At 59.7% G+C, this 25,842-nt stretch overlaps 13 protein-coding genes across 13 annotated transcripts; 7 read left to right on the forward strand and 6 right to left on the reverse strand.

The window, feature by feature from the left end:
- Positions 1-210: 210 nt before the first annotated feature.
- Positions 211-980, forward strand: CcaverHIS019_0205250 (uncharacterized protein; the record flags this gene model as incomplete). Its single annotated transcript, XM_060597546.1, has 3 exons — positions 211-362; positions 437-488; positions 651-980. The coding sequence occupies 3 exons, from the start codon at positions 211-213 to the stop codon at positions 978-980; spliced, it is 534 nt and encodes a 177-aa protein (XP_060454429.1).
- A 448-nt stretch (positions 981-1,428) lies between these two features.
- PIK1 (uncharacterized protein) lies at positions 1,429-5,166 on the forward strand (the record flags this gene model as incomplete). The annotated part of the gene is made up of 6 exons (XM_060597547.1): positions 1,429-1,445; positions 1,524-1,676; positions 1,712-1,802; positions 1,835-4,369; positions 4,527-4,866; positions 4,955-5,166. 6 exons carry the CDS (start codon positions 1,429-1,431, stop codon positions 5,164-5,166), a joined length of 3,348 nt encoding a protein of 1,115 aa, XP_060454430.1.
- A 218-nt stretch (positions 5,167-5,384) lies between these two features.
- On the reverse strand, positions 5,385-6,326 carry PRE4 (uncharacterized protein; the record flags this gene model as incomplete). The annotated part of the gene is made up of 3 exons (XM_060597548.1): positions 5,385-5,718; positions 5,749-6,230; positions 6,318-6,326. 3 exons carry the CDS (start codon positions 6,324-6,326, stop codon positions 5,385-5,387), a joined length of 825 nt encoding a protein of 274 aa, XP_060454431.1.
- A 347-nt stretch (positions 6,327-6,673) lies between these two features.
- On the forward strand, positions 6,674-10,883 carry cnd1 (uncharacterized protein; the record flags this gene model as incomplete). The annotated part of the gene is made up of 7 exons (XM_060597549.1): positions 6,674-7,654; positions 7,690-7,883; positions 7,919-8,785; positions 8,820-9,145; positions 9,179-9,661; positions 9,699-9,889; positions 9,924-10,883. 7 exons carry the CDS (start codon positions 6,674-6,676, stop codon positions 10,881-10,883), a joined length of 4,002 nt encoding a protein of 1,333 aa, XP_060454432.1.
- Positions 10,884-11,612: 729 nt separating this feature from the next.
- Positions 11,613-12,968, reverse strand: POT1 (uncharacterized protein; the record flags this gene model as incomplete). The annotated part of the gene is made up of 4 exons (XM_060597550.1): positions 11,613-12,552; positions 12,588-12,674; positions 12,707-12,807; positions 12,852-12,968. 4 exons carry the CDS (start codon positions 12,966-12,968, stop codon positions 11,613-11,615), a joined length of 1,245 nt encoding a protein of 414 aa, XP_060454433.1.
- A 597-nt stretch (positions 12,969-13,565) lies between these two features.
- OST2 (uncharacterized protein) lies at positions 13,566-14,309 on the reverse strand (the record flags this gene model as incomplete). Its single annotated transcript, XM_060597551.1, has 3 exons — positions 13,566-13,632; positions 13,943-14,041; positions 14,116-14,309. The coding sequence occupies 3 exons, from the start codon at positions 14,307-14,309 to the stop codon at positions 13,566-13,568; spliced, it is 360 nt and encodes a 119-aa protein (XP_060454434.1).
- Positions 14,310-14,548: 239 nt separating this feature from the next.
- On the forward strand, positions 14,549-15,162 carry CcaverHIS019_0205310 (uncharacterized protein; the record flags this gene model as incomplete). Its single annotated transcript, XM_060597552.1, has 3 exons — positions 14,549-14,608; positions 14,642-14,773; positions 14,851-15,162. 3 exons carry the CDS (start codon positions 14,549-14,551, stop codon positions 15,160-15,162), a joined length of 504 nt encoding a protein of 167 aa, XP_060454435.1.
- Positions 15,163-15,319: 157 nt separating this feature from the next.
- Positions 15,320-16,122, reverse strand: CcaverHIS019_0205320 (uncharacterized protein; the record flags this gene model as incomplete). Its single annotated transcript, XM_060597553.1, has 6 exons — positions 15,320-15,331; positions 15,376-15,651; positions 15,686-15,901; positions 15,933-16,010; positions 16,042-16,061; positions 16,107-16,122. The coding sequence occupies 6 exons, from the start codon at positions 16,120-16,122 to the stop codon at positions 15,320-15,322; spliced, it is 618 nt and encodes a 205-aa protein (XP_060454436.1).
- A 352-nt stretch (positions 16,123-16,474) lies between these two features.
- SVP26 (uncharacterized protein) lies at positions 16,475-17,564 on the forward strand (the record flags this gene model as incomplete). Its single annotated transcript, XM_060597554.1, has 4 exons — positions 16,475-16,547; positions 16,584-16,663; positions 16,698-17,079; positions 17,113-17,564. The coding sequence occupies 4 exons, from the start codon at positions 16,475-16,477 to the stop codon at positions 17,562-17,564; spliced, it is 987 nt and encodes a 328-aa protein (XP_060454437.1).
- Positions 17,565-17,628: 64 nt separating this feature from the next.
- Positions 17,629-18,552, reverse strand: COQ4 (uncharacterized protein; the record flags this gene model as incomplete). Its single annotated transcript, XM_060597556.1, has 2 exons — positions 17,629-18,078; positions 18,115-18,552. 2 exons carry the CDS (start codon positions 18,550-18,552, stop codon positions 17,629-17,631), a joined length of 888 nt encoding a protein of 295 aa, XP_060454438.1.
- A 515-nt stretch (positions 18,553-19,067) lies between these two features.
- On the forward strand, positions 19,068-20,473 carry CcaverHIS019_0205350 (uncharacterized protein; the record flags this gene model as incomplete). Its single annotated transcript, XM_060597557.1, has 3 exons — positions 19,068-19,384; positions 19,419-20,215; positions 20,253-20,473. 3 exons carry the CDS (start codon positions 19,068-19,070, stop codon positions 20,471-20,473), a joined length of 1,335 nt encoding a protein of 444 aa, XP_060454439.1.
- Positions 20,474-20,663: 190 nt separating this feature from the next.
- Positions 20,664-24,105, reverse strand: CcaverHIS019_0205360 (uncharacterized protein; the record flags this gene model as incomplete). Its single annotated transcript, XM_060597558.1, has 12 exons — positions 20,664-20,743; positions 20,776-21,022; positions 21,062-21,735; positions 21,770-22,469; positions 22,502-22,659; positions 22,697-22,763; positions 22,808-22,924; positions 22,959-23,184; positions 23,219-23,540; positions 23,576-23,719; positions 23,755-23,885; positions 23,918-24,105. 12 exons carry the CDS (start codon positions 24,103-24,105, stop codon positions 20,664-20,666), a joined length of 3,054 nt encoding a protein of 1,017 aa, XP_060454440.1.
- A 327-nt stretch (positions 24,106-24,432) lies between these two features.
- Positions 24,433-25,828, forward strand: CcaverHIS019_0205370 (uncharacterized protein; the record flags this gene model as incomplete). The annotated part of the gene is made up of 3 exons (XM_060597559.1): positions 24,433-24,478; positions 24,513-24,561; positions 24,601-25,828. The coding sequence occupies 3 exons, from the start codon at positions 24,433-24,435 to the stop codon at positions 25,826-25,828; spliced, it is 1,323 nt and encodes a 440-aa protein (XP_060454441.1).
- Between the last annotated feature and the right edge of the window lie 14 nt (positions 25,829-25,842).

The raw sequence follows: 25,842 nt of genomic DNA on the forward strand, positions 1-25,842 counted from the left end.
GATGCGAGACTGCAATCCGGCGCGATCCAGCAGTCCATCACGAGCATAGTAGCAAAGTAGTGCTATAGACAGATGTATAGAGCTTGGATGCAGTTGCATTCACCGGAACTGATGCCCGTGCATCTAGTCCCGCATACATACCGCACCATGACGACACTCTGTTGCTCAGATCTCACTACCATCACCCATCTAACCCTCTTCCAACTAGACATGCCTCCATTCACCCGCGACGACAGCGACGATACAGGAGGATCAGGAGGAGGTAGCGGCGGCGCGCTGTGGTTCCTCTTCTTCCTCCTCCTCGGTGCTGGGGCAGGCGGATACTACTGGTTCCGTGTTCGTCGACGCGACACGTCCTTTCAGTGAGTCGGGCGCCTGATCACCGCACAAGTTGATTGGAACTAGAGCCAGTAGGGATAGGATAGACTGACAGCAGACTACACAATTTGGGCTCGTCAACGAATGCTCTACGCCTCTCGCACGACGGCGTGAGTTTCTAGCCTCTCTGTTCTGAACGTCCCTCCGGCCGCGGTGTCAGCCTTTCCCATCTCTTCCCCTCTCTTCCTCTCCCCTCTCCCCAACCCCAACATCCCCTCCTCCCATTTCTTCCCTCTCTCATCCCCCTCTCATCCCCCATCTACTAACCCCAGCCCCCAGCCGACGAGTTCATTTCCAACAACGCAAGCACAGACTCTCTCCCCGGCCTCGCAGCTCAAGACGTCCCCTTCTTACCCGCCGCGACGGCCGAAGCAGAGGCGGCCGCCCACGGGCTTCCCCACGCCCCACCCACCCCGAGCTACCGCGACCAAGACCCGCTTGGCGCAGTCCGCAAACCCAGCCCCAGCTCGGGCTCTGGCTCTGCTTCGCGAGACTCACACTCTCGCCGTTCAAGTCGGAATTGGAGCCCGTCCACTTCCCCTCACAATAACTCAAACCCCAACCCCAATACAGTGTTCAGCCTTGAAGACGATAGCGAATAGTACTCACGTACCCTTATGTATCAGTATCTCTAGTATGGAGTGGAAAGCTAGAGAGACAATGGTGGTGCGGTGACGTGCCACGCGCCGATGACCCTGAGTACTGTAACAGGCTGCAGGCTGTAGGCTGTTGAGCTTGAGCTGGCCGGCTTCTACGTATCCCAAAGTTGCAAGTATTCTCCTCAAGCTCCTTCCACATTACTCTGGAGCATCGCACATATCTTCTCTCACATCTCCCACTCGCACGATTCAATTTCCCACCCTGTTGAATCGTTGGACGCCAGTCGGTGCACTCTGAAGCCCTGTTGGCGGGGGTGACCGATAATCGCCGTCCAGTCTTGAAACGTGTCCGCCCAGACATCGACGGCCCTCCACTTGCACTTGCACTTACTTGACCACTTCGTCCTCCATCCCAGCTACCCAGCCACAGTGCCGACTGGCGTCGAGCGCCATGTCGCACGCACTCTTGTGAGCATCTCCCCTCCCATCTCTAGCATGCTCCATCCCGGCGCTACGTAACGTCTCCTTTCACCCCGCTGACCTCAGGCTGCGGCTATTCCTCAGCCCCTACTTCTCCACCTCGGTCGCACTCCACTATCTCAAAACATACCCCGACAACATCGGCATCAGCCACTACCTCTGTTGGCGGATGAAGTCTATGCCTCACGACGAGGTAGAGTTCTACTGGCCCCAGATATGGTAAGCCACTCGGCCCGGGGCGTCACTAACGCCAGTCACCTGCTCATCACGCGCCCCACCGCGTCCAATGCGCTCGAGAGCTTTGTGCTCCAGCGCGCCGCCGAGAGTCCTCACGCTGCCATGCTAGTGCGTCCAACCTCGGGCAACACTAATCCCAGACTTTTTGGTTTATGCAGAGCGCGCTGCGCGATCTCACCCCAACGCGGACGACCAACCCTCGCCCATTCCTTATTTGCCAGCGCGTCCTACACCGTTGCCACGAGATCCTCTTCGGCGACCCCCCAGAACCCAGCCGCTCCCCCTACCGCTCTCACCCATCGAGTCCTTCTTTGTCTGGGACAGTCGAGGTTCCGCCCGACACGCCACCGCCAGTGAAGGTCAAACCACACGCTGCCGCCGCCCTCGTCGGTATGGGCGTCATGCTTGCGGGCGCAGGCATGCCCGGCCTCACTGGCTTGGCGGGAGAGTGGGCCGTCATCCAAGGCCGGCAGCCGATGGATGACGCCAATGCATCCCGCGCCAGAGTTGAGGCCGAGCAGGGCGGCGGCGCAGACGCTCCCCGCGAGGGGAGATGGGAACGCAAGCCCGTTCACGACAGCGAGTCGGACGACGACTCGACCGAACCCGCGTCCGCATCTAGCTCCAGGCCCCCACCTGCGAGAAGGCAAACCCTCCCACCTCAGCCTCTCTCAGGACCCCGCACGCCACCTCGTCAGAGCCGCGGAACAACGCCGCCAAACGGAAGGGCGTACCACCCGTCAGCGACGTCGCCTGCGCTCGTCAAGCACACCGTGCACGACTCGCTCCCAGCCATGCCGTCGTTGATGGACGACAGACGGGGCCGCGACCCGTTCTCTCAGAGTTCCGGGACGCCCGACATCTTCCCGTCTACCAAGTCGCGCGCCAACCTTATTCCCCTGCACCAGCCGTACCACTCTGTTCCAGAGCTTTCGCGCAGCTCGCCAACTCCGCGCGGGTATGGATCCCGCACACCGTCCGGTGAAGCGCTGTTGCAACAGTACAGCCTCGACGCGCAGACCAAGCTCCTGCGCTCGCACTACTGCCGAAGCGAGATCCGCTTCCTCCTCCACCTTGAGGACATCAGCAACCGTTTGCTGGTGATCCCGAAGCCTGCGCGCATATCAGCATTGCGCGCAGAACTCACGAGTCTCAACCACAACCTCCCCGCCGAGGTGTGCATGCCGCTGTGGTGCAACGCCGACCACTGTCGCAAAGACACTGCGCCCTCGGTCCTAAACCGTGTCAGCGGGCAGCGGCGTAAGAAAGCGCACTCGCGCGTCGTGCGCATATCGCCCGGCGACTCTGTTGTGCTCAACTCGGCGGAACGCGCGCCGTATCTCCTGCACGTCGAGATCCTCGAAGACGACCTCGACTTTGACCCGACGCGGCGCGAGAACCGCGAACTCCTCAAGAAGATTGTCATGCAGGAGGACATGAAGCGACGGAAGCGCGAGGGGCACCTCGATGGGAGCTTTACACCGACGATCAACGAGAGCTTTGCGGCTTCGCCGATGTCTGTCCCGCCGCTACATATCGATGACGCGGATCAGGGGGAGGAAGAAGGCTCTGGAACCTCGTCGCCAGTCAAGGAGCCTCCAGAAGGCGACCTCGAGGAGATGGACCTCGTCGAACAGCTGTATGGTAACAAGCTCAGCGTGCGCGACAACTTACCCGACCTCACGGACGCTCTGCCGCTGCCGAGCGCGCCGAAGAACAAGCAGCTCGACCTCGAGGTGTGGAACGCGGGCGAGCAGTCTGGGTCACGGCGCTCGTCGATGGGTGGTGCGTCGCCGATTAGTCGGTCACGTACGCCAGTCGGCGCAAACGGTAATCTCGAGGTGCCAAGTCCTATCCACCGACCAGGGACTCCGGGTGAGATCGACGACCCTCAGCCGTCTCCGAAACGCGTCATCACCCTCGAGGACTACGCCGAGCGCATGCGTACTGCAGCAGTGATGCTCGCGCAGCTCAACGCGAGTGTACAGCCCCCGACGCCCGAGACCGCGCAGAGCAGCGGCCCGCTCCGCTGGATCCCTGGAACAGGCTGGATCCCCGGCGTATCCAAGGACGCCGCGGCAGACTCAGCCGCCGGTGCAAGCAGCGCAGGCGGTAAATTGCGCCTAGCGGCGGCACAGGCAGCGGCGATCCGCGAGCGCATAATGGAAGAGATGATGGCACTGGAAGAAGAGCGCGTCGCGCGCATGACGACTCTCCCCGAAGGCGTGGAAGTTTCGCCAGCCCACGTCGTAATGGAAGGCAAGACGGCCGAGGACGAGGGCATTGTCCGCCGCGAGATTAACAAGGCCGATCCGAGTGCCGCAATCTTCAAGGAGAGCTGGACGGGCAAGAAGAGCCGTATCCGTGCCGCGTCGCCTTGGGGCCACCTGGCGAATTGGGACGTCATCAGTGTCATTGTTAAGACTGGTGCTGATTTACGGCAGGAGCAGCTCGCCACGCAGTTGATTGAGCGGTTTGTCCGGATTTGGAAGGAGGAGAAGAGCGATTGCTGGGCGCGCTTCTTCCGCATCCTCATCACTGGAGAGACGTCGGGCTTGGTCGAGACTATTACGGATGCTGTGAGCGTGCATTCAATCAAGAAGAGCGAGTATGCGCGTCGGCTGGCTGAGGGCGAGGCTATTGGGCACGTGAGCCTCATGGACCACTATGTCAATGTGAGTCGAGCGGCGAGACACCATGGAAGAGGCGGTGAGGGGCAGGGAGACGCAGAGAAAGCAGGGAGACGCAGAGAAAGCAGGGAGACGCAGAGAAAGCAGGGAGACGCAGAGAAAGCAGCGAGGGATGAGAAAGAGAGTGGAGGGCTCACCCCAGACATACGGCAAGCCCGACTCTGGACAATTCGCGCGAGCCCGCCGCAACTTCATCAAGAGTCTGGCCGGATACAGCGTCATCACTTTCCTCCTGCAAATCAAGGACCGGCATAATGGCAACATCCTGGTCGATCGGGACGGACACCTCATCCACATCGACTTTGGGTTCATGCTCTCCAACTCGCCAGGAGGAAACATGGGCTTTGAGGCTGCTCCGTTCAAGCTCCCCCTCGAGTATATCGAGATTATGGGGGGACTGGATAGTCCGGGGTACACGTATTTCAAGAAGCTGTTCAAGGAGGGCTTTGAGGCGGCGCGGAAGCACTCGGATAGTCTGATCAGTGAGTCACGGCCGCGGAGTGCCCCGACGCTGGCACCTTTGCCATCTCATTCCCTTACCCACGCACCCAACACCCGCGCTAACCCAAGCCATCGTCGAGCTCATGCAAAAGGACTCGAAGCTCGACTGCTTCCTCCTCTTCGGCGAGCACACGGTCACCCACTTCCGAGAACGGTTCGCTCTTGGCCTCACCACCGCCGCGGTCGATGCCTACCTCGAGCGCCTGATTCTGAGCTCGGCCGGGAGTAACTACACACGTCTGTACGACACGTTCCAGTACTACTCGCAGGGCGTGTTGTAGTGCATGCCGAGTGCATGGCAAGAGAATGAGAGACACAAAGACACAGAGAGGCGACACACCTAATGATTATCTAGCATCGTACCATATAGCAACATTGCATCTGCCTGGAGTGCGTGAGCGAGTACGGGAGTGGCACTGTTCCAGCCATGTCGTCAGCACTTGCCCTTACAATAGCCTACTGCCTACACATGCATGCTGTCTATCTACTTCTTCTGCATCTACTGCTCCTGCGCACCGTACCCGCGGAGACCTTCGGCAAAGTCCCAGACCGTGGGTGCCGACTTGGAGTCCGAGATCTCGACGCCGTTCTTGGTAACCTTGGCAATCTGGTACTTGTTGATACTCCGGGCGTCGCGGTAATACAACACCTTCATGCACTCGTTGAGGACAGCCTCGGCCTCCTCAGCAGACATGAGCGGCCCCGTGCCATCGACGCCAGCGGTCGCCTCGAACTTTTCGCGCAGCAACGGCTGGGCAAGGTGCATCCCAAAGCCCGTGGCAAGCGTTGGGGCAGTATAAGTCGTGCCGAGCAGATCGACGTATCCGAGGAAACTGAATCAGCAAAGCTAGCGAACAACTTACGGCTCGTCCTTCTCAAAGTCCCATCCGCCAACGAGACAAGCATTCCAGAGGGGGTTGATACGGCTCCGCCTAGCGTAGAAAAGATTAGCGAGGAAAGTGTAGATGTTTTTCGGGGCGAGAGGAGGATGGCCATCCGTAAGCTTGAGCGCCTCCTCCTCGCGCAGGAGGCCATCAAGCTCCTTCTTGAGGTACTGGAAGTCGGACATGTCTCCGGCCGCGCCGAGGACCGTGTGCGTGCCCAGAGGGTGGAGACGCTGAATGTCACGGAAACGCGCGAGGGATCCGTACGACGCGAGGTTGTCTGCCGCCAGCATCACCCCGTCCTTGTACTTTAGGCCGATGACCGAGGTACCCGTCACCAGAGGCTGCTGGGTGTGTCCCACTGGTGCGGTGGTGGGCATGCTCGAGTTGGAGACGGGGAAGGTGGAGTACATGTCGAACTGCTGGTGCGCGGTGAGGGGCTGGCCCCAGGCTGCGGGGTGCTGTTGGAGTCATCAAGCCAGCGTATCATGGGGACATGATGAGGGACAGCGTCAGCTCGAATTCTACGACGCACAGAGCTGACTTACGTGGTTCATGATGATTGAGGTGTAGGGGTATCTGTTGCGATGAGGAAGAGTGTTGTGGTGATGAGCAAGGTGGTAAGCAAGAGGATGTCACTATACCACAAGCATCCCATCGAGGCATCGAGGCATCGAGGCATGACGAGTGTGCGACGCGCGGCCGCAATCACAAAGTCCATGACGTGGACTAAGCCACGTGGAGTTGATATGTCCCTGTATACGTAACATCCGAGATCAACAACAACACGCTCCTGCTTTCTTTGCCGCCCTCTATCCTCTACCCTTGTTTACATCTCCCATCTCAACTGTACCCCCGACACTCTCGACAACCCGACACGTTCTCGGCGCAGAAGTCCGCCGAAATGGACTACAACCTGCAGGAGGAGCTTCTCTCCCTCGGCGAGGACCCGTCGCTGTACCCTATCTCGAACGAGCTTGACATCCCCGACCTCTCCCCCGCCGCCATCGACACACACCTCTCAAGCGCAATCGATGCAATCGTCAAGGAACCCGACTCGGTTATTTACTCCCCCGAAGAGACGTTTGACGTCTTCGCTAGTGTGCTCAAGCATGCCGACACGCCACCGGTAACTGGCCCCGTGCTCCAAAAGACGCTCGATGCCATCCTCCACGGCCTCAAACACCACTCGGACGCGGTCATGCTCATGCAGGGGACGGATGACCTCGACGCCCCACTGCAACATAAAGCTCAGCTGGAGCGCTGGGCGTTCCTCCTCCAGTGGTTCGTCGCTGCTGCTGAGCGTGGAGCTGGTCGCGCGCCAGAAGAGCAGGCCACCGCTCCCAAGAAGAGGGGGAAGAAGGCCACCCCACGACCACAGTCGTCACTAGCGTGGGCCGACCACCTTCCCCATGTCCTTGGGACTATGCACCGTGCTCTCCGCGTACCCTCATCCCGCATCTGGCGCACGAGCTCGGAACGCGAAGCGTTCGTCAACTGCTTCACAAAGCCGGCGTACCAGCTCGCCGAGGTCGAGGTATACCTCAAGACCAACGAGGTGCGCCTCGGCATCTACAAGGTCATCTGCCTGGCCGTCAAGTTCCACGGACACGGCTTCGGCGCCCAGACCTCGATCATGCAGAACCTCACGTACTACGAGCACCTCAGCGAGCCGATGGCCGAGCTCCTCACCATCCTCGACAAGGAGTTTGACTACCCCCAACTCGCGGAGGAGGTTCTCCGCGAAGTCGCAACCAAGACGTTCCTCCACAACGATGCCAAGGGCCCGCGCTCGTTCCAGCGCTTCCTTGTCCGCTTCGCCGAGATGAGCCCCCGCGTGGTGCACAAGCAGATGCCCCTCTTACTCGCCCACCTGGATAGTGAGGTTAGTTTCTGACTCTTTGTTGTGACTAACGCCAGGCCCATCCCATGCGCATGGCCGTCGTCGAGGTTATTGGTTTGCTAATCAAGGACCTGTCCATGTCCGACGAGGGCGAGGATGAGCAGAAGCAGAAGCAGATCAAGCGTTTCTTCGAGATCCTCTTTGAGCGATACCTCGACCTCAACTCTTACGTGCGGTCCAAGGTTCTCACAACGCTGATCAAGCTTTGCGAGTGAGTCGACTCGCATCTTAATGAACTCACACCAGCCTTCCCGCCAAGTTCCCCAAGCAGCGCTCACACATGACTGAACTTACGATCCGCACGCTCGCGGACAAGACGTCGTCGGCGCGCCGGTACTCGATCCAGCTCCTATGCCGCTTACTCGAAACGCATCCCTTCGGCGCTCTGCACGGCGGCACGCTCAACCTCCCAGAGTGGCAGGAGCGGTACGAGAAGCTCTGTGCTGAACTCGACAAGGTCGACACTCATGAGATGGAGAAGGCCAGACAGGACGCGGGCATGGACGACGAAGAGGACGAGGATACGCAGGGAGGCGACACGGAGGCGGAGAACGAGGACGAGGGGGAGGAGGAGGAGGAGGAGGAGGAGGACGACGAGGAAGCTGAAGACGACGAAGATGGCGAGGACGGCGAAGTAGTACCAAAGCCCAAGAAGAGCAAAGGCAAGGGTAAAGCCAGAGCCAAGCCTCGCCCGTCGCAGATAAACCTCGCGGCAGTGCAGGCCGAACAGGCGGGGTTAGACCCCGAGACGATCATGCGCCTCCGCCTCACGAAGAAGTACTACTCGGACGCGCTCAAGTTCATCAACCAGATCGAGGGTGCGATCCCGACGCTCTGCGAACTGCTCGTGAGCACCAACAAATCGGAGGTACTCGAGGCGATGCGCTTCTTCCGCACGGCGTACGAGTACAACATCGAGTCGTCTGAGCAGGGCATCAAGACAATGCTGCATCTCATCTGGACCAAGGACAACAACGCGACGACCGAGGATGGCACCGACGGTCGCAGCATCCGTGGCAACCTCATCGAGGTGTACCGCAGCCTGTACTTTGACGCCATTCCCGATCTCGCACCCAAACAGCAGGTCAACCGCATCGCTAAGAACATGCTTGAGTGAGTTACGCTGACCTGAACGAACTGACACCAGGCGTACATACGGTGCAACGCTCGCTGAGCTTACCTCGCTCGAGGAACTGATGCGCACCATGATGGCTGACGGCGGCGTGCACCCCGACGTCATCAACAAGCTGTGGCAGGTGTACACCACTGGTCAGGAGATCCCAAAGCCGCAGCGCCAGGGCGCGATCATCATCCTCGGTATGCTGGCCGTCGCCAAGCGCGAAGTTGTGGCCGAGCGCGTGGAGCCGTTACTCAAGATTGGTCTTGGCCAGCACGGCCAGAACGACCTCGTTCTCGCCCGCTACACATGTATTGCGCTTCAGCGTCTCGGCGGCAGCGCCAAGAAGGTCAAGGGTGAGCTCGCTTTTAGTTGCTAGCTGACGCCAGGCTCCCTCACTAACAAGACGATGCGCCTCCCGATGGACAACGCCATCTTCCTCAAGCTGCAGCACATTATCGAGCGGCCGTCGCGCTCGCCGCAGTGGTTCGCGATGGCTGAGCAGGCCATCAACACCATCTATTTGCTTGGCGAACAGCCCGACGCGCTGTGCGGCACCATCATCCGGAACATGACCGCCAAGGTGGCCAAGCAGGCTGCATCACAGGCTCCCTCGCCGACTCCGGAGGCTGTCGAGGAGCTTTCCGACCCTGCGTCACCCACCAAAGCTGGGTCGCCCAAGGCTTCACTCACGCGCTCCAACTCGGAGGGCTCGATGCAGACAGCCGTCACCTCGCTCGGTGTCGACGAGGTGAGTGCCTACTCCCTCGCACAACTGGTCTTCATCGTCGGCCACGTCGCCCTCAAGCACATTGTCTACCTCGAACTCGTCGAGCGCGAGTTCAAACGCCGCAAGGACGAGAAAGCGAAAGGTGAGCTAGAACTTGATGGCCATAGCTAACAATGCAGAGAAGGCCGCGGCCAAGGCAGCAGACAAGGACAGCAATGACCTCGACGCTGTTGCTGGTAACGCCGAGGACGACATCGGCGACCTCATCTCCGGCATCCGCGAGAAGGAGCTGTTGTACAGCGACAAGAGTCTGCTGGCCGTGTACGGTCCTCTTATCGTTGGCATCTGTGCGAGTCCGAAGCGCTACAAGGTGAGCTGGGAGGGTTCCGGGTAGCTGATAGCAGTCGCCTACTCTTCGCCAAGCCTCAACCCTCGCCCTGACCAAGTTTATGTGTGTCAGCGCCGAGTTCTGTGAGGCACACCTGCCCCTCCTCTTCCAGATCTACAAGAAGGTCCGCGATCCGGTCGTGCGCTCAAACATTGTCATTGCGCTTGGCGACCTCGCTGTGTGCTGGGGCTCGCTCATCGACGACAACTCGGAGGTGCTATATCAGGGTCTCACGGACACGGACGGCGTGGTCAAGAAGAACACGCTCATGGTGCTCACGCACTTGATTCTGAATGGCATGATCAAGGTCAAGGGCCAGCTGGGTGAGATGGCCAAGTGTCTCGAAGACCCCGACCCGCGCATCAGCGACCTGGCCAAGCTCTTCTTCACCGAGCTGAGCACAAAGGACAATGCGCTGTACAACAACCTGCAAGACGTAATCTCGCATCTCTCGATCGGCGCCCACGCAGTCGATGAGGCAACATTCGCCTCGACCATGCGCTTCATCTTCCGTTTCATCGAGAAGGAGAAACAGGCCGAGGCCATTGTCGAGAAGCTATGCCAGCGCTTCCGCCTGGCGTCGGACGAACGCCAATGGCGCGACATTGCATTCTGCCTCTCCCTTCTGCCCTTCAAATCGGAGCGGAGCATGAAGAAGCTCATCGAGGGCCTCCCCTTCTATGCCGACAAGCTGGCTGAGGAGACGGTGTTCAAGCGCTTCACCGAGATTCTGCAGAAGGCGCGCGCGAACAAGAGCGCAGGCAAGCCCGAGACCGAGCTCAAGGAGTTTGAGGCGATTCTCAACGAGCACGCAGCCAAGGGACTCGAGGAACAGGCGCTCGAGGCCGATGTCGCTAAGAAGACCAAGGCGGCTAAGCGGCGGGCGGCGAGGCGCGGGGCAGCAGCACCCAAGAAGGCTCCAGCACCACGGCACGGACGGCGACGAGTGGCCAGCGAAGATGAGGACGACGACTAGCCACGGGACGATGTTGTACACGATACCATGTTAGATACGGACCATTAATTCGGAGTGCTGCTGCAACTGTTGTCACCTTGCGGGCGGCGAGTTCCCGGCGGTGCCGCGCGATGTCGGTCTCTCTGGCTGGGGGATCTGGAGAGGGGAGGGGGGTTGCAACAAACCAACGACTGTATCTGGGATGGAGATGGGTGAGGTCAGGAGCAATCGCAGACCCCGAACGCGCGTGAGGTGATAGAGACGAGCTAGTGTGTGAATGCTAGTCGCGCGGATGGTGGGGTAAGCAAAAGGAAGGAAGGGGTTTGGTAGAGATGAGGAGGAGAGATGTGAGGCTTATGTGGAGTGGAGGGAACTGGTTCAGAGTGACATGGGCGTGGAGAAGGCGGGGTGAGTCTGGATTAGCGGGGCGGACGTATTCCGACGTCATGGAGACGACCAACGCCAAACGGCGATGGGGAAACCCCGAGATGCATTCAGCGATATAGCGCACGGGTGAGCGAGGACGCAAACGCAAGCGAAATCTGCAGGTCATGTTGTTGCGCCGTGGGAGGCTGAAAAGTGAGTAGTTAGTCATGGTGAAAGTGAATGAGAGTGTTAGTCGGTAGAGACGAGCGCGACCACGAAGGGGGATGCCTTTCTCTGGATCGAGCAACAAGGCAAAGAGTGTGCAATGCAGCACTTTGGAGGCTTCAAGAATCAATACAGTAATGACACACTGGTACAATTACACTACTGCTCGTTCACCAGAACCGCTGCCATGCCCATGCCGGTACCAATGCACATCGAGGTGACGATGATCTTGGCCTTCTCACGCTTGGCCTCGGCGAGGGCAGTGGCAATCTGGCGCGCGCCAGTAGCGCCGAGGGGGTGGCCAAAGGCGATGGCGCCGCCGACGGGGTTGACCTTCTCCTGAGGAAGGCCGACGTGGAGGATGGTCATGAGGGCCTGGGACGCAAAGGCCTCGTTGATCTCGTAGATGTCAACGTCCTCCTTTGAGATGCCGGCCTTGGCGAGGACGGCGGGAATGGCAAAGGCGGGTCCAATGCCCATGACCTTGGGGGGAACACCGACGACAGCGTTGGTAACGTACTTTGCGAGGATGGGGAGGCCGAGCTTCTGGGCGACGCTGCGGCGGGCGAGGAGGACGGCGGCCGCACCATCGGTGATCTGCGAGGCGTTACCAGCGTGGGTCGAGCCCGTCTTGGAGAAGGCGGGCTTGAGCTTGCTGAGCGACTCCTTGGTCACACCGTCACGGATGCCGTCGTCATGGTCGACAATGATCTCCTTCTCCTCCTGGGTCTTGGGGTCGACCCACTTGGTCTTAACGGGGACAGTCTCCTCCTTGAACTTGCCGGCCTGCTGGGCGGCGTAGGCCTTCTGGTACGACTTGGCTGCAAACTCGTCCTGCGCCTCACGCGAAACCTTGTACTCCTTGGCTACGTTCTCCGAGGTGATACCCATGGGCATCAGGCAGTCGGCGGCCTCGGGGTACGACATGATGCTGTCCGAGAGCGCAGCGGGCATGGTGCCGGCACCGTAGTGCTCGGTCATGGACTCGACACCGGCAGCGAGACCGATGTCGTAGTCGCCAGCCCTGATAGCGTTGGCGACATCAACGACCGACTGCAGGCCCGACGAGCACTGGCGGTTGAGCGTGTGCATGGGGACGCTGGGGTCAGTTATACCAAGGTATATTGAGCTCACGTGTAGGGAATGCCGGCGGCGAGCTGGGCCATGCGGCCGATGGTGGCGCCCGAGCCAGGAGGCAGGACGTTGCCGACGACAATGTCGCTGGTGTCAGCTGACGCATAAGGAACACTCACCCAATGGTGGTGGGGTCGACCTTGCCGCGCTTGACGACCTCGACAAGGACGGCCTTGAGGAGGTCCTCGTGGAGAGTGTCCTTGAAACCACCCTTCTTGGCCTAGATGTCAGCACATTCACACGGTTATCGCTGGGGAAACGTACCTTGGTGAGCGGGGTACGGACGGTCGAGACGATGACGACGTCATCAGCCGAGTTCATGAGGAGGCGGGCCTTGCCGAGGGAGGGGAGGGCGTTTGTGATGGACTGGAGAGGCGACATTGTTGATGAGTAGTTTTGTGAGTGAAGTGGAGAGAGATGTGTGAGAGATGAAGAGTCTGCTGATAAATGGCAGCGGAACAAGGTCTGTCGTGGCCACGTCCGGTCACAGTGGATAACCGGAAACGAGTGTGACGCGTATCCTCCCTCTCATCCCTCTCATCCCGCTCATAACACGGTCATACATCCCGCCCTTAAACCCCTCTCACCGTAGGAATATCCGCTCACCTTTATTTCCGGCTTTATCCCTCTACACCTCTGCAGTCTGTCAACGAGTCAACGGCCGCCGCGCCCAGTCTGTCAACTATCAGCATGGTCGCTCGTTGTATGCGGTATTGCATGTATATCGTGTACGGTGCCCATACATCCACCGGCTCCAACCAACCGGACAAACTGGGGTGTGGAGGGTGTTCTCAACCTCCACATGATGCCTTGAGCCAAGACTTGGCTCTACGCACTTGCAGTCTTGGCTCTACGCACTTGCATTCCACGCCAACTACACATGTTGCACACGCTCGCCTCACACAATAGTACATGCAGCTGCTCAGCCGCGAAATCTAAGCGCGTCCGCAGACGGCGTTCTACACACGAATCACACGCTCATCCCAAGAAGTTGAAGCAGAACAGGTGCAGCGCGATCGACGCAGCAGTAAAGTCGGCAAAGGCGCTGTTGGTCAGCTAGATGTTGAATGACCAAGACTGCAAGACTGGACGGTATGCTCGTTGAGATAACCGGACGAAATCGAGGCCGACAAGCCGAGATCTGGAGCAGGCCGAGGTTCGGGCCTCGCGCCCGAGGTGATCCAACACCAACGTCTCCCTACGCAAGGTATGTGCAGTCGACACCAACGTCGCCCTACGCAAGGCATGTACAGTCGCGTGCGACTGCTACCTAGGTATGGCGACCGTGCCAAACGCGAAACTCCTCCCGAGTCACATCACAACCGCACAGGTCGCAAGTCACAACCACAACTCACCGCTCTTGGGACACGGCCTTGAACTCGGCGTCACGCCCCGGCGCGACCTGGGCGCGCAAGCCGGCGAGGAGACAGAACTGGCCGACGGTTGACCCGAATCTGGTGTCAGTTTCAAGTGATGGCTCCAATGGTGAGAAGCAGCGTAAAATGCTGCTCCATCAACGGCGACTCACCCGCCGACAAAAGCGCCGTAGGGGTGCGAAGTGACGAGAAGGCGGTAGGCAAACTGCGTAACGCCCGAGATGATGAGGAAGAGGAGGAAGCAGTCGATGAGCTTGACGCGCGCAGGCACTGTGCTCTGGTAATTGCTAATGAGCGTGGATAGGGACGACTGGAGCTGCTTGGACGTGGGAGCTGCGGAAGCCATTGCGCGTGTTTGTGTGAGGAAAGGAATGAGCGTGGAAAGTTGCTTGATTGTAGAGGTCGCGTCAAACGTAGTTGTCACCAGCATCAAGCTGAAACGTGGACGCGTTACCAATGTGGAGATGGAGGGGTCGAATAAGTAAGGACAAAAGTGGAGGGAGAAGGACGATTCGGAAGTCGACGTCGGTCTTGAAATGGACAGTGCAACCTTCTGCATCTCGGCATCACTCCTCCAACAACATCATGGCTAACCGTCCCCCGACCCTCCAGGAGGCCTCCGAGTCGTATTACCTCAAGGGGATCGTGAGCCTTTGTGCGCGGCTAAGCTGACAGCAGCACGAGTCGCCGGCGCTCAAGCGCGCCCGCACGCCGTACCAGCTTAAGAACGTGCTGACGGGCGCCGCCATCTTCTCGTTCATTATCGGCGTCTACTACTACTCGATCTCGGCGGTCAAGCAGGACGACTTTGTGAGTCTTCGTGGCCGCAGCTGGTCGCGTCTGTGCTGCTTAATTCAACAGCTGGTCACATCCAGGCTGACCACCAGTCCGACGTCGTCGACCTTCTCCCCCCACCCGAAGAGCGCGCCGTCATGCGCTCGATCGAGGACGAACTGCGCGACAAGGAGCTCGGTGTCGCCATCGCTGTCGGCGAGCTGCCTGCAGTCCTGCCACCAGCGTCTGGGTCCTCCGGCGTCATTGCGTGGCTGCCGAAGCGCCTCGACAAGATCGAGTGGCTGCAGCGTCGCGGGTGGGTCGAGACGGGCAAGGGCAACGTGCTCGTGTGGGGTGCGCCGAACGTCAACAACATCGGCAGCATGCGCGACTCGTTCGGTTCTACCGGGGCCCGCCGCGTATAACGAAGCAGCCGGCAGGCGGCCTGAGCGAGGCAGGAACCAGTGGCCAGTCGTCCATCTCACATCTGTATGGCGTACAATAGCATATGACACTTCTCTCCCCAACGTACGCTTGAAGCGCATAAGCGTGCGCGTAGATCTACCTGGATGGTGTCTAGGCTCACACGGCCGGCTGGGGTTGTTAGCCAGAATCGATCCCAAAACAACCCGACTCACGCGAAGGGCACGCAGGCGCTGGGCGAGATGTCCGTCCTCTTCCATCGGCGCCTCGGTCTGCGCAGGTGTAGCAATCTGCTCGGTGGGCACCTTGGCCTCGCCAAGCCCGTGTTGAATCTCGAGACCCGCCTCGTCGGCAACCTGGTTGATGAGCGAGTCAACCTGATCCTGCGGCGTAGTGAGCGCCGTCGTGTCGCTCATCGTCGACTCCATATACGACGTCTGGACGTCGAGGTCGTTGAACTGTGACTCAAACTTCTCCATAACCATAGATATCTGTGATCAGTTCAACCTCATCCTGTATGCCTACCCGCTCAAGGTTCATGCTCTCCATCGCCTTGTCCATCCCACGCACGACGTTGGCCATGCTTCCAGTCACCGAACGCATAGTGACGGCCGTCTCGACGCGGCTCGCAACCGCATCAATCCGCGACGCCAGGCGGAGGAGGTTGAGCCCTTCGGTCTTCTTCCGGATGGCATTCTGGGCGTAGATCCGCGCTCCCTCCGTGTTGCCCTTCTGCAGTGCCTGCTGTCAGCGAGACTGGGGGATGGCGTACAGCTTTCAGCTTGTTCTTCTCCGCCGTCTCGTCCTTGTTCGCCTTCTTCGCCTGCCGTTGCAGCGTCTTGGCCGTGAACTGCGTCAGCTGAGAGGGAAGGAAGGCGTACCTTCAGCTGAAACAAGGCCTCTGGGCGTCAGCATTGCCCCAATACGAGTTCCTGAGCAGACGCACTCTCGAGATTGCTCATCTTACGAAGGCTTTTGTGGGTATGAGAGAGCAATGAGGAAAGGTTGATGCAAGATGGAGGAGGATGCGATGCAGTGTTGGCCTGCCGAGTTCGAGTTGCCGCCACCCAGAGTGTCATCTGTGCTTAGCGTCATCACTCGATTGAATTGCTTCCGCTCCACGCGCAATATCGGTGAGTAGTCGATCTGTACTTGCCATCGTGCATCTCAACTCTGGCGTCGAGTCTCTAGTATACTCTCTCTCTCTCACTGTCGCATCCAGCAAGTCAACCCTATCGCCTCCATCAGGCCGCGCGTGAAATTCACAAGCTGTAGAGCTCTTGACGTGGCCGGACCTGTCATTCAGCTCCAACGATGATATCGCTCCTCCACCTTCTCTCCTATCTCGGGGGCATGACGGCCTTCCTCTTCATCACGTTATCACTAGGTGAGCTTTCGGTATCGGAAATCTAGCTCACAGCAGCAAGCGGGCTCCTCTGGGTGGCCGAGCTCATCGAGGAGCACTCTCGCTATGCGCGCGTCGTCGGCGTACGCGCCATCTACGTAAGTAATAAGGGCTGAGCCCGCCTAACCTCAGGCGATCATCGTGCTGCACGCGCTGCTGTACGTTATCGACGGCTTGCCGTTCCTCCACATCGTCTTCTCGATCTTCTGTCACGTTGTGTACCTACAGCACTTTGCGGCGGGCTCGTGGCCGTTCATCTCCCTCATCTCCCCTGTATTCATCCTCAGTTGTATCTTAGTGGTCACCGACCACTTCCTCTGGTTCTTCTACTTTGCCGATATCGCCCAGGAAGCCAAACGTGCCCGCGCCGCGAGATACCGGTACGCGCAGCATGCGGTGCGCGACGCGCCTTCCTTCATGGACGTTGCTGCATTCTTCGCGACCTGCGTCTGGTTCATCCCACTCTTCCTCTTCCTGAGCCTGAGCGCGAACGACAACGTCATCCCCTCTTTTGGTGAGCTCCATCTCGGTCGTAAAGCTGACGCAGACACGTCGGCTCCTCCATCGCCGAGGGGGAGCACTGTCGACCTCACGCAGATGGACAGGCCGACTTCGCCGAGGCGGAGACTTATGGGCGCGTCCCTTGTCAAGACGGTACTCAATCCTATCATTAGCCTCCTCCCCTCTGGGCGGAGGAGGAGGAGCCACGGCATCATCGCGCCGCCGACGCCGCGCGGCCAGTCCCCCGCGCCCAGCCACCAGGTCTACTCGCCGTGGGGCGAGTCGCAGGGATCCACGCCTCCTCGACCCCCCATGGTCTCGGAACACAGTTTCGGTGCCGTATCGGGGAGGAACACGCCGCCACCGCTGTCTAGGCCACCCAGGTCGCGGTCCGGGAGCACAAGGAGCGTGAGAGAGGAGAACGGGCTGGTGTCCCCAACACGGGGCCGCCAAGCGCTACCGGTGGTCGACACGGGCGCGCGGAACAAGGCAGACTGAGCAGTAATGGACTGGACTGTAGCGCTATGCATAGATTGGGTCTTGACTTGTTGGTGTTTGTCACTTACCACTCCTCTGGCTCGTCGATCCACTCGCCCGTACGCCGCAGTTGACGCTCCCTCTCCCTCAGGACGCGGTAACCCTTCCACTGCGCAATGACTGCTGGGTCTTGCATCCTAGTGACGCCGAGCTCACGGCGCAGCTCTCCGATCCCCTGTTCCCACCGCTTCTCCCAGTACACGCCGACGAGTGACCGGCCCTCGGCGCCGGTACGCAGAGCGTACGGTACCCAGTCCTCGCGCCACATCTGGCGTCGTTTAGGACTCAACCGCAACGGTCCAAAGGTACTGGACAGGGCCGCGGCCGGAAGACCCATGTTCGCCCACTCGATTACTTTAAGCGTAAGTTCGTGTGCGAGTGTCGGAGGAAGACAGAAGAGGGTATGGTAGAGATCGTGTGTCTGGCGATACCTGAGCATCGTATAAGCCAGCGCCGGTGAATCGATATACCGGACCTGTCATCAACTTGTTGGAACAATAATGCAACTCACGGCCTCTCGCGAATCGGGCAAAATCCCATCCCGATCCAGCCACTCGACATACTCGCGCCCCACCGTCCCGCGCCGCATACTCCTCAACGAGTCCAAATTGACCGTGTCGGAAGAAACGACTGGCCGGTCACGCAGAATCTGCCTGCCCTCGGGATGCGCGCTCATAGCCTCATGCAGGCGAGGAAGGAACGATGCGGCAGTGCTCTCGCTCAGAGTCGCAATGAGGTCGGGGCGCGTGGCGTAGTTGACCACGCCGACCAGCCCGCTGCCAATGGCGAGGAGGGCGTTCTGGCCGACGTTGAGGGGTACATGGGTGGGATAGTTTGCGCCGGGGGGAGTGGGGCCCGTCGGCCAGCCTCGCGAGATGGGTGTGGAGGACGAGGCCGAGGCCGAGGCCGAAAAGGCCCGCGCGAGAGGCAAGACTCGTGGGCGCGCCATCGTAGAGGTCAATGGCAAGAGGCAAGCAAGTTGAGTTGCACAACTCTGTTGGCCGTCATCGCAGCCGTGCCTGGATCATATACGTGTCATAAACTGTAATCACGATATTCCGGATATACGGCGTCGTAACGAGGTGTACTTTAATGTCTCGTTACGAGACCCGATAACGTCTCTGTTCCGCCCGATCCACGACACTTTTCTGCTTTGCGTCTCGACTGATGTCTGGGTCGGGGCTCTAAGCGCCGGCCGAGGGTTGGGGGTCGGTACAGGAAGCTATAAGAGAGATGTACTAATTGCTCGCCTCCCCATCCTCACTGCCACTCATGTCGTCATACGAACTCAAGACCAGAGCGCGGCGCCGCTCGTCTGTCCGGCACTCTCAGCCTCACTCTCACTCTCACTCGCAGCCGTCCCCCCCGCCCTCAGTCTACTTTCCCCCCTCGAAAGATGTCGTGCCCCTCCCCTCCCTTCCCGCATCCACGACCACCTCGGCCGCCCCCTCAAGATGGGGCAGCATGACCGACCTGGACGCTGTATTCGACGAGGAGGCCGAGGTGGGCTCCCTCCCCCCCTCCCCAGACCCAGAGGGGTCGGCCTCGGATGTTAGAGGCGAGGTCGAGGTCGCAGCACTCCATCCCCCCGACACGGGATATGCCTGGTCGTTCCTGGTGGCCGGGACGGTTATCGAGCTGTTCGTGTGGGGCTTGCCGTGGAGTGTGGGAGTCCTACATGAGTTCTGGGCGCGCGACATGTTTCCCGGTCAAGAAAGTACTTTGACTGTAGCGGCGACATTGATGACTGGCGCAATGTACATGACTGCCGCGATTGGGCCGTGAGTTTGTGTGACCAAACAAACTGACTCCTAGATTGTTTACAATGTTTCCGCAATACACGAAACACATGCAGGTCGTCGGCATGGCGGTCGCTTCTGTCGGGCTGGTATCGTCGGCATTCGTGACTTCGGCAGGACAGCTTATCGTCACGTTGGGCGTGCTGTATCCGTTTGCCGGCGCGCTTTACCTTCCGTGTGCGACGATGATTTATGAGTGGTTCCACGCCAGGCGCGGCTTGGCCACCGGTATCATGTTTGGCGGCACCGGAGTTGGAGGAACGATATTTCCTTTTGTGACGACGGCTCTCCTCCATCGGTTCGGATACAAGGCGACCATGATCAGTATTGGCTTGGCCTTTGCAGTGGTTAATTCCATCGCTCTCTATTTCGTCAAGCGCCGTATCCCCGTCCCCCGGCGATCGATCAAGGCAACTTTGAAAAAGGACCGCAACACCGACTGGTCGTTTTGGAAACATCGCAGTATTTGGCTCGCCACAGCAATCATCCTCAGTACCAGCATGGGCAACTTTCTCCCATCGCTTTGGATGCCGAGTTACGCCGAGGCGATCCATGCGCATTCGCCGGACGGGACTGCGTTGGTGGCTATCATGAACGCGGCCAGCGTTCTGGGAAACACAATTACGGGGTATTTGAGTGATCGCCTGCCAACGCGGATTGTGGTTACGCTAAGCTGCATTCTCGCGAGCTTTGCCTGTCTCGCTCTGTGGGGACTGGGGACTAGCCAAGGCTTAGTGGGGTTTAGTGTCGTTTGGGGCGTGACGGCCCTAAGCATGGTCGGGACGTGGAGCAAGATGATCACTATTATCAGCAGTAAGTCTTGGAGAAGAAAATTAAGGCTGACAACAAGAGGACGACCCTACCCTCCCGACCTTTTCTTTCTCATTCTTCACCGTCCTCAAGGGGGTCGGAAACCTCACCTCGGGCCCTATTTCCACTGCCCTCCTCTCCAAGGGCCCTATCGGGGGAAAAGGTGCTTACGGCGCCACAAACTACGGCGGCCTGCTCATCTATACCGGCGTCATGGCTTTCATTGGCGGTGTCCCCGCCCTGTTCTTCCCAACCAAGTAGGCCGAAGAGAGCTGGACGGCGATATCGACAGAAATTCGGCAAGAACGTCGACGGCGATATCGACAGAAATTCCGCTAGAACCTAGATCCGTAGACCAGTACCTATGTAATGTTCTTGAATTGCGCATATTTTGTTGCTACAGTACTGTATGTGCATGAACGAGTACAGTAGGCGTAGGCTATAAATACACTCATCCTTCGAGGAGACCCAATACCAGACCCTCGCGGTACCGCACCGGCCCCCCGAAGATCGCTGTCGCGAGTGCGAGGACTGGTGTCAGATCAGAATTGCACGCCACTCACCAGAGTCCTTGTCCACGCCGTCGCCGCCACACAGTCGTGCAACACTCATGAGCCCAATGAGCACGTTGGCATGCACGCCCTGGATCGACTCGACGACTGCGTATGCGTCGTCACGGCTCATGATCAGGCGACACGCCCACTTCTCGGTCTCGGACACGAGGGGTACAGGGAGCGCATACAGGATGTGTAGGAGGGCGTTGGCGATGGCGTGCATGTCGTCTGGGAGGGGGGCGCCTGTGTCTAGGGCCTGGCGTAAGCTTTCAAGCACTATGAGAAGCAGACTCACGTCAATCACTGCCAGGACGGCGGAGTAGTCTGGGGCTGTAGTCCAGAGGCGTTCGACGCCCATAGCGTCCTCCATCAGGCGTTCGAGGAGGCGCCATACCTCGCGTGGCGGCCTGGTGATGCCCGAGCACCCGCGCTTGGGGCGTGGCCTGGTCGGAGAGAGGCTAGAGGCGCCGCTGGCGTTGGGGGAGGGGGAGGAAGCCGAGACAGGTGGGGGGGGAGTGCGTGGCCCGGAGATGGTGGTGTCTAGGGCTAATTGGGCGACCGCCTCATCTGCGTCGGTTGCGGCATCGGCGTCCAGCGCCTTGCCGTCCGACGCAACTGCGCTCGCGGTATCCACAGCGGACGACTTTGGTTCCGACTCAGACTCGTCGGCCTTGGATGATTCGACCTCTGTCTCCGGCGTCTGCTCCCCACCGCCGACAGGTATGGACTCGCCCTCCTCAACGGCATCCGACTCCAACGCCGCAGAAAGGAACTCGTGAGTCTTCTCGGCCTCGGCCCACTCATCCGAGTCCACAAGGAGAACCTTGCGCTCCGCTAGTGGCACGTTGCGGATCACGTCCGAGAGCTGAGGAACAACATCGAGCGGGAGGCCGACGATGGTGGGAACGAATGAGCCATGGACGGTGATGAGCGAGTCCTTGCCGCCCTGGACCTGTAAGACAAGGACGTCTGCTGTCAGCTACCTCGGAACGCTTGAGCTCACCATTCATCTCCCCTCCGCAGGTCAGGTCCGCTGATAACGTCTCGTCAACACACGCCGTGAGCGTGAGCACGACCTCCTCGCCGGCCGGGACGACGCCTGCCGCCGGGAACGGCCAGTACCACGGCATGCAGATGGGCTTGCCTGGCGCAGGCTCACGGAACGAGAAGCCGGCCGGTACGCGGCCCGTGTTGCGCAGCGTGATTTCCCGCACGACGGGGCGACGGTAGAGAATATCACCAAACTCGACATCCTTGACGTCGACTGTTAAGCTGGGGCGGTATATCTCATCGAGGCGGTCGAGCTCGCTCTGGCACCTGAGGAGTTCCTCGGTGCGCTTCGTCTCGTCGACGATCCGAGCCGCCAGCGAGAATGTCGCGGTCACGGGCAGGTGGTCGGACCACAGGATGTCGTGACATGCGTACCGGTTTGGCGTTACCTCGTCGTTGCGCGCAATGTACAGCACGCGGTCGCAATAGGCCGGTGCGCGCTTCGGGTCAAACGTCACCGAGCCGTGCACATATTTGAACGACGGTTTGAAGGTAATGGTTGGTTCGGAGAAGCCGACAAACGAGTGCCCGTCCTCCATGTCCGTCTTCAACTGGTCTGCGGAAAGCAGCGTCTCGTACTGGCGCGATTCGAGGAGGGCGTGTATTTCTTTGGGCTCGAGCTCGATGCGGTAGTTCAAATCGCCGAACCAGAACTGCGATCAGTAACGGTCGCTGGAAGGCTTACCAAGACATCAGCGTCGTCTACTGCCAGCTGCCCGTTGTCGGGGTAGTAAGCCTCTGTTGGAGGGTGTAGTCCCGTCATCAAGTCAAACGTCAATGTCGTCCGCAAGGCCTGGTAATCTAGCCGCCGGCGGGAGATCTGAGACGCGAACGCAGCGAGATCTGCTGTCAGTTACCGTTGCGTCTCAAAGAAACTGACGAGAGTTGACAAAGCAGACAGTTGTGTCGAAGACCTTCATGCGCAATGCCACGCCGGCCTTGTTGCCCTGTCTGTCAGCTGCAGGTTTCCGGCCCGGTCAGTTGCACTCACTCCAAAGCCCCAGAGCCCGATCCCCCGCGCGGCAGTCTGCACCATGCGCACATGTGGCCGGATCGGGGTCTTGGCGAACACGAGTAGGATGACGCCGACATACTGCATCACGGCGACCTTTCTGATTAGCGCAAGACAATCGACAACTCACCCTCTCATACGCGTCCTCCTTCTCACGCAGACCCTCGAAGATGGCGACCTCCCATGCGTTGGCTCGCTCGTCTCCTTGTGAGACGAGAAGCGACTGGCTCCGGAGGTCGGCTTCTTGGAGGCCGACGACGAGGATGTCCTCTTCGCCGTACCCGAGAATCGGGGCGAGCTCCTTCGTCCCTGGAGGCGGAACGCGATCGTTGACGTTGTACGTGACGATGCGGATGCTGTTGTCAGCTGGTTCATTGGCTCAAAGCTCACCTGACAGGTTTCCGTGTCGACCACTTGTCCTGGCGGCTGAAGAGACGCTTGCGGAGGAAACCTGGTCGAGAGAAGCCCTCCACGTAGGGGTTGGGATACTGCTCCGTCTCGCCTTCCTTGGGTTCAGACCCCTCCTCGCCCTCGGTCTCGCCCTCTGAAGCTGGTTCTGCCTTTGCGCGAGTCTCGCTCCCAACCAAGGTTTCCCCCTCTGTCCCCTCAGACTGGTCGTCTGATGCGGGTATGCTATTGCGATACTCGGACGGTGATCCCGGCGCAGTGACGGGATAATACGCGAGCCAGCCATACGACGACGACGAGTAGTCTGGTGTCAGCTCAGTCGAGGTTTGGCGAGCTCACAGGACGTGCTGATAGCCTTCCGGATCTGCTTTACGAGCGCGTGGACGCGCAGCGTGTCCCCCGCCGGGAACTGGAGCTCGACCGTCTGCGGCACCGGTGGGCCAGCCAGCGATACCGGGGTGCCCGTGATCGATATTCCGAGCCCTGTTGTCAGCTCATACACATATAAGTTGACTGACGAGCTTTGGAGCTCTGGGCGAAGAAGCTTGTGGAGGGCGAGGGCGGCGCCTGTTCCAGCGCCACTGCTAACAACGGATTGATGGGGAGAACATGTAAGATACGGGGCGGCGAGCCCACCACGATCAATACGCTGTTGTCAGTTGCAACAATTATTCTGTTTACGCTGATTCTTTGATGGTTTGCGATCCACGGCAAAGTACGACGACATCAGCGTCGATCCCTCCCTGAGATGTCTTGAGCCGGCATGTGGAGGAGGCGACGGCGTAGTCACCGGCGCGGATGAGGTCGACAAACGTCGTTTGCATCTCGCGCCCAGGCGGTGGTGGAGTCAATGGAGGTGCTGGAGGCATGGTGAGTTGTGAAGAAGAGAGAAGGAGGTGGTGAAGAGCGGGAAAGATGGGGAGGGGGGAAGGGGAGGAGTAATGTCTCGCCTACAAAGTCAAGAGGAGTTCCAGGGCACGAGTGTCACACCAGGGGGGGAAGGTGAGATCGTCCTGACGCGTCACGCGAGGGGCCCAATGGAGATATCTCAATCTCCGTCTGAATAATGACGGGTCGTTTCGGACGTTTTCGTATCACTCCCGTCCCCGTGACCTCCGCCCGACAATGTCGAGAGACCTCAAAAGTCCAGACTCCGGCATCGGCATCGGCATCGCCCAGACACATCGACCAGCATCATGTCAACAGGCGTACGGACCGTCAACCTCGAGCGCGCGCGCAAGGGTAAGCTCATGGCATCCAAGCGAGCTAACAACAGTCGCGCTCTCGCACCTGACGTCCAAGCCGTCCAACAAGTTTGTGCACAAGTGAGTACCACCATCTCTCCCCAATGTGCTGACAAACAGGACACAAGGCCGTGTGCCCAAGTTCAAGGGACGAGGCTTTGTGCACCTTAAGGACCGTATTCCGCGCTTCAACATTATCAAGGGTGACCGTGTGCGGATGACTGTCGGCGCGCCAAAAGACAAATTCAACGATGCGGATGCAGGCCTCATTTCGGGATACAAGGTGTACACGGTGGCGGATGTCGACAAGACGACGAACCGTGTCTATCTCGAGGGCCTGACGAACAGGCGTGCCAACTCTCCCCGGCCGCTGCCGGCCGACTTTGATAGCCTCTCGCCCGAGACGCAGAAGGAGTGGACGGAGCAGAAGAACTGGGTCGCAACCCAGCGTCCGGTCCAGTACTCGAATGTACAGCTGTGTGTCGAGGAGGCTGGAGCTGAGAGCGTGTTTGCTACGCGTGTCAGCACTTCGCCGCCAGTGTTTGACCGCGCCACCAACCGGTTCGTTTGGGAGCGTTTTGCGGCCAAGACGAGCGCGCCGACCGCCAACCCTGTCGACAAGCTCAAGGGCCAGCTCCGCATTCCCTGGCCTGTGGTTGAGGCTTCCAAGCCAGAGGCCCCCACCGCGCAGGACACTCCCAAGAGTGTGGCTATGCGCACGACGCTCAAGCTCGCTGCGCCGACCGACGTGCCTGCCACCCTTGTGCCAAACTCGCTGCGCGCGCCCGCACCGTCTGACCAGACCTGGGCGAACAAGTACATCTTCCAGCCCAACGCCCGGGCACAGGGGGCACTGCAGGCTGCGATGCCACTGTACCTTTCCGAGGAGCTGTCGCCGCGCTTCTCCAGGGCGAAGAAGCAGAGTGGATGGACGGCACGCCGGACTGCCGAGGCCGAAGCGCGCGCTGTTGCCGTCAAGGCGGCTGTGGATGCGTGGGTGGCTTCTGGCAAGGACAAGGGTCTGTCTGAGCTGCTGAGCAACGACCTCATCAACCTCGCTGGCGTGCAGATCCGGCCGCGTACCGAGAACGAGGTGGGTGAGGTTGCGGGCCGGGCGTTCGACGAGGAGATCCGTCTGGCGCGCCGCGAGGTCAAGCACCACGCTGCGGCTGGGCGGGTGTTCAAGGACGGCCAGTGGGTTGCGGGCGACAAGGGGATCAAGCTCGAGGCCAAGCGGGCACGCAAGGAGCGCAAGGCGCGCAAGACGCTCGAGCGGCTCCAGAGCCTCACTCTGGAGGACGCCAAGAACCAGGTCGTCCCACCCGACGTCCGCAAGGTCGGCGCGTAATCATAGACATGCAT

The sequence above is a fragment of the Cutaneotrichosporon cavernicola genome (genome assembly GCF_030864355.1).
Source record: "Cutaneotrichosporon cavernicola HIS019 DNA, chromosome: 2".
Classification (NCBI taxonomy): Eukaryota; Fungi; Basidiomycota; class Tremellomycetes; order Trichosporonales; family Trichosporonaceae; genus Cutaneotrichosporon; species Cutaneotrichosporon cavernicola.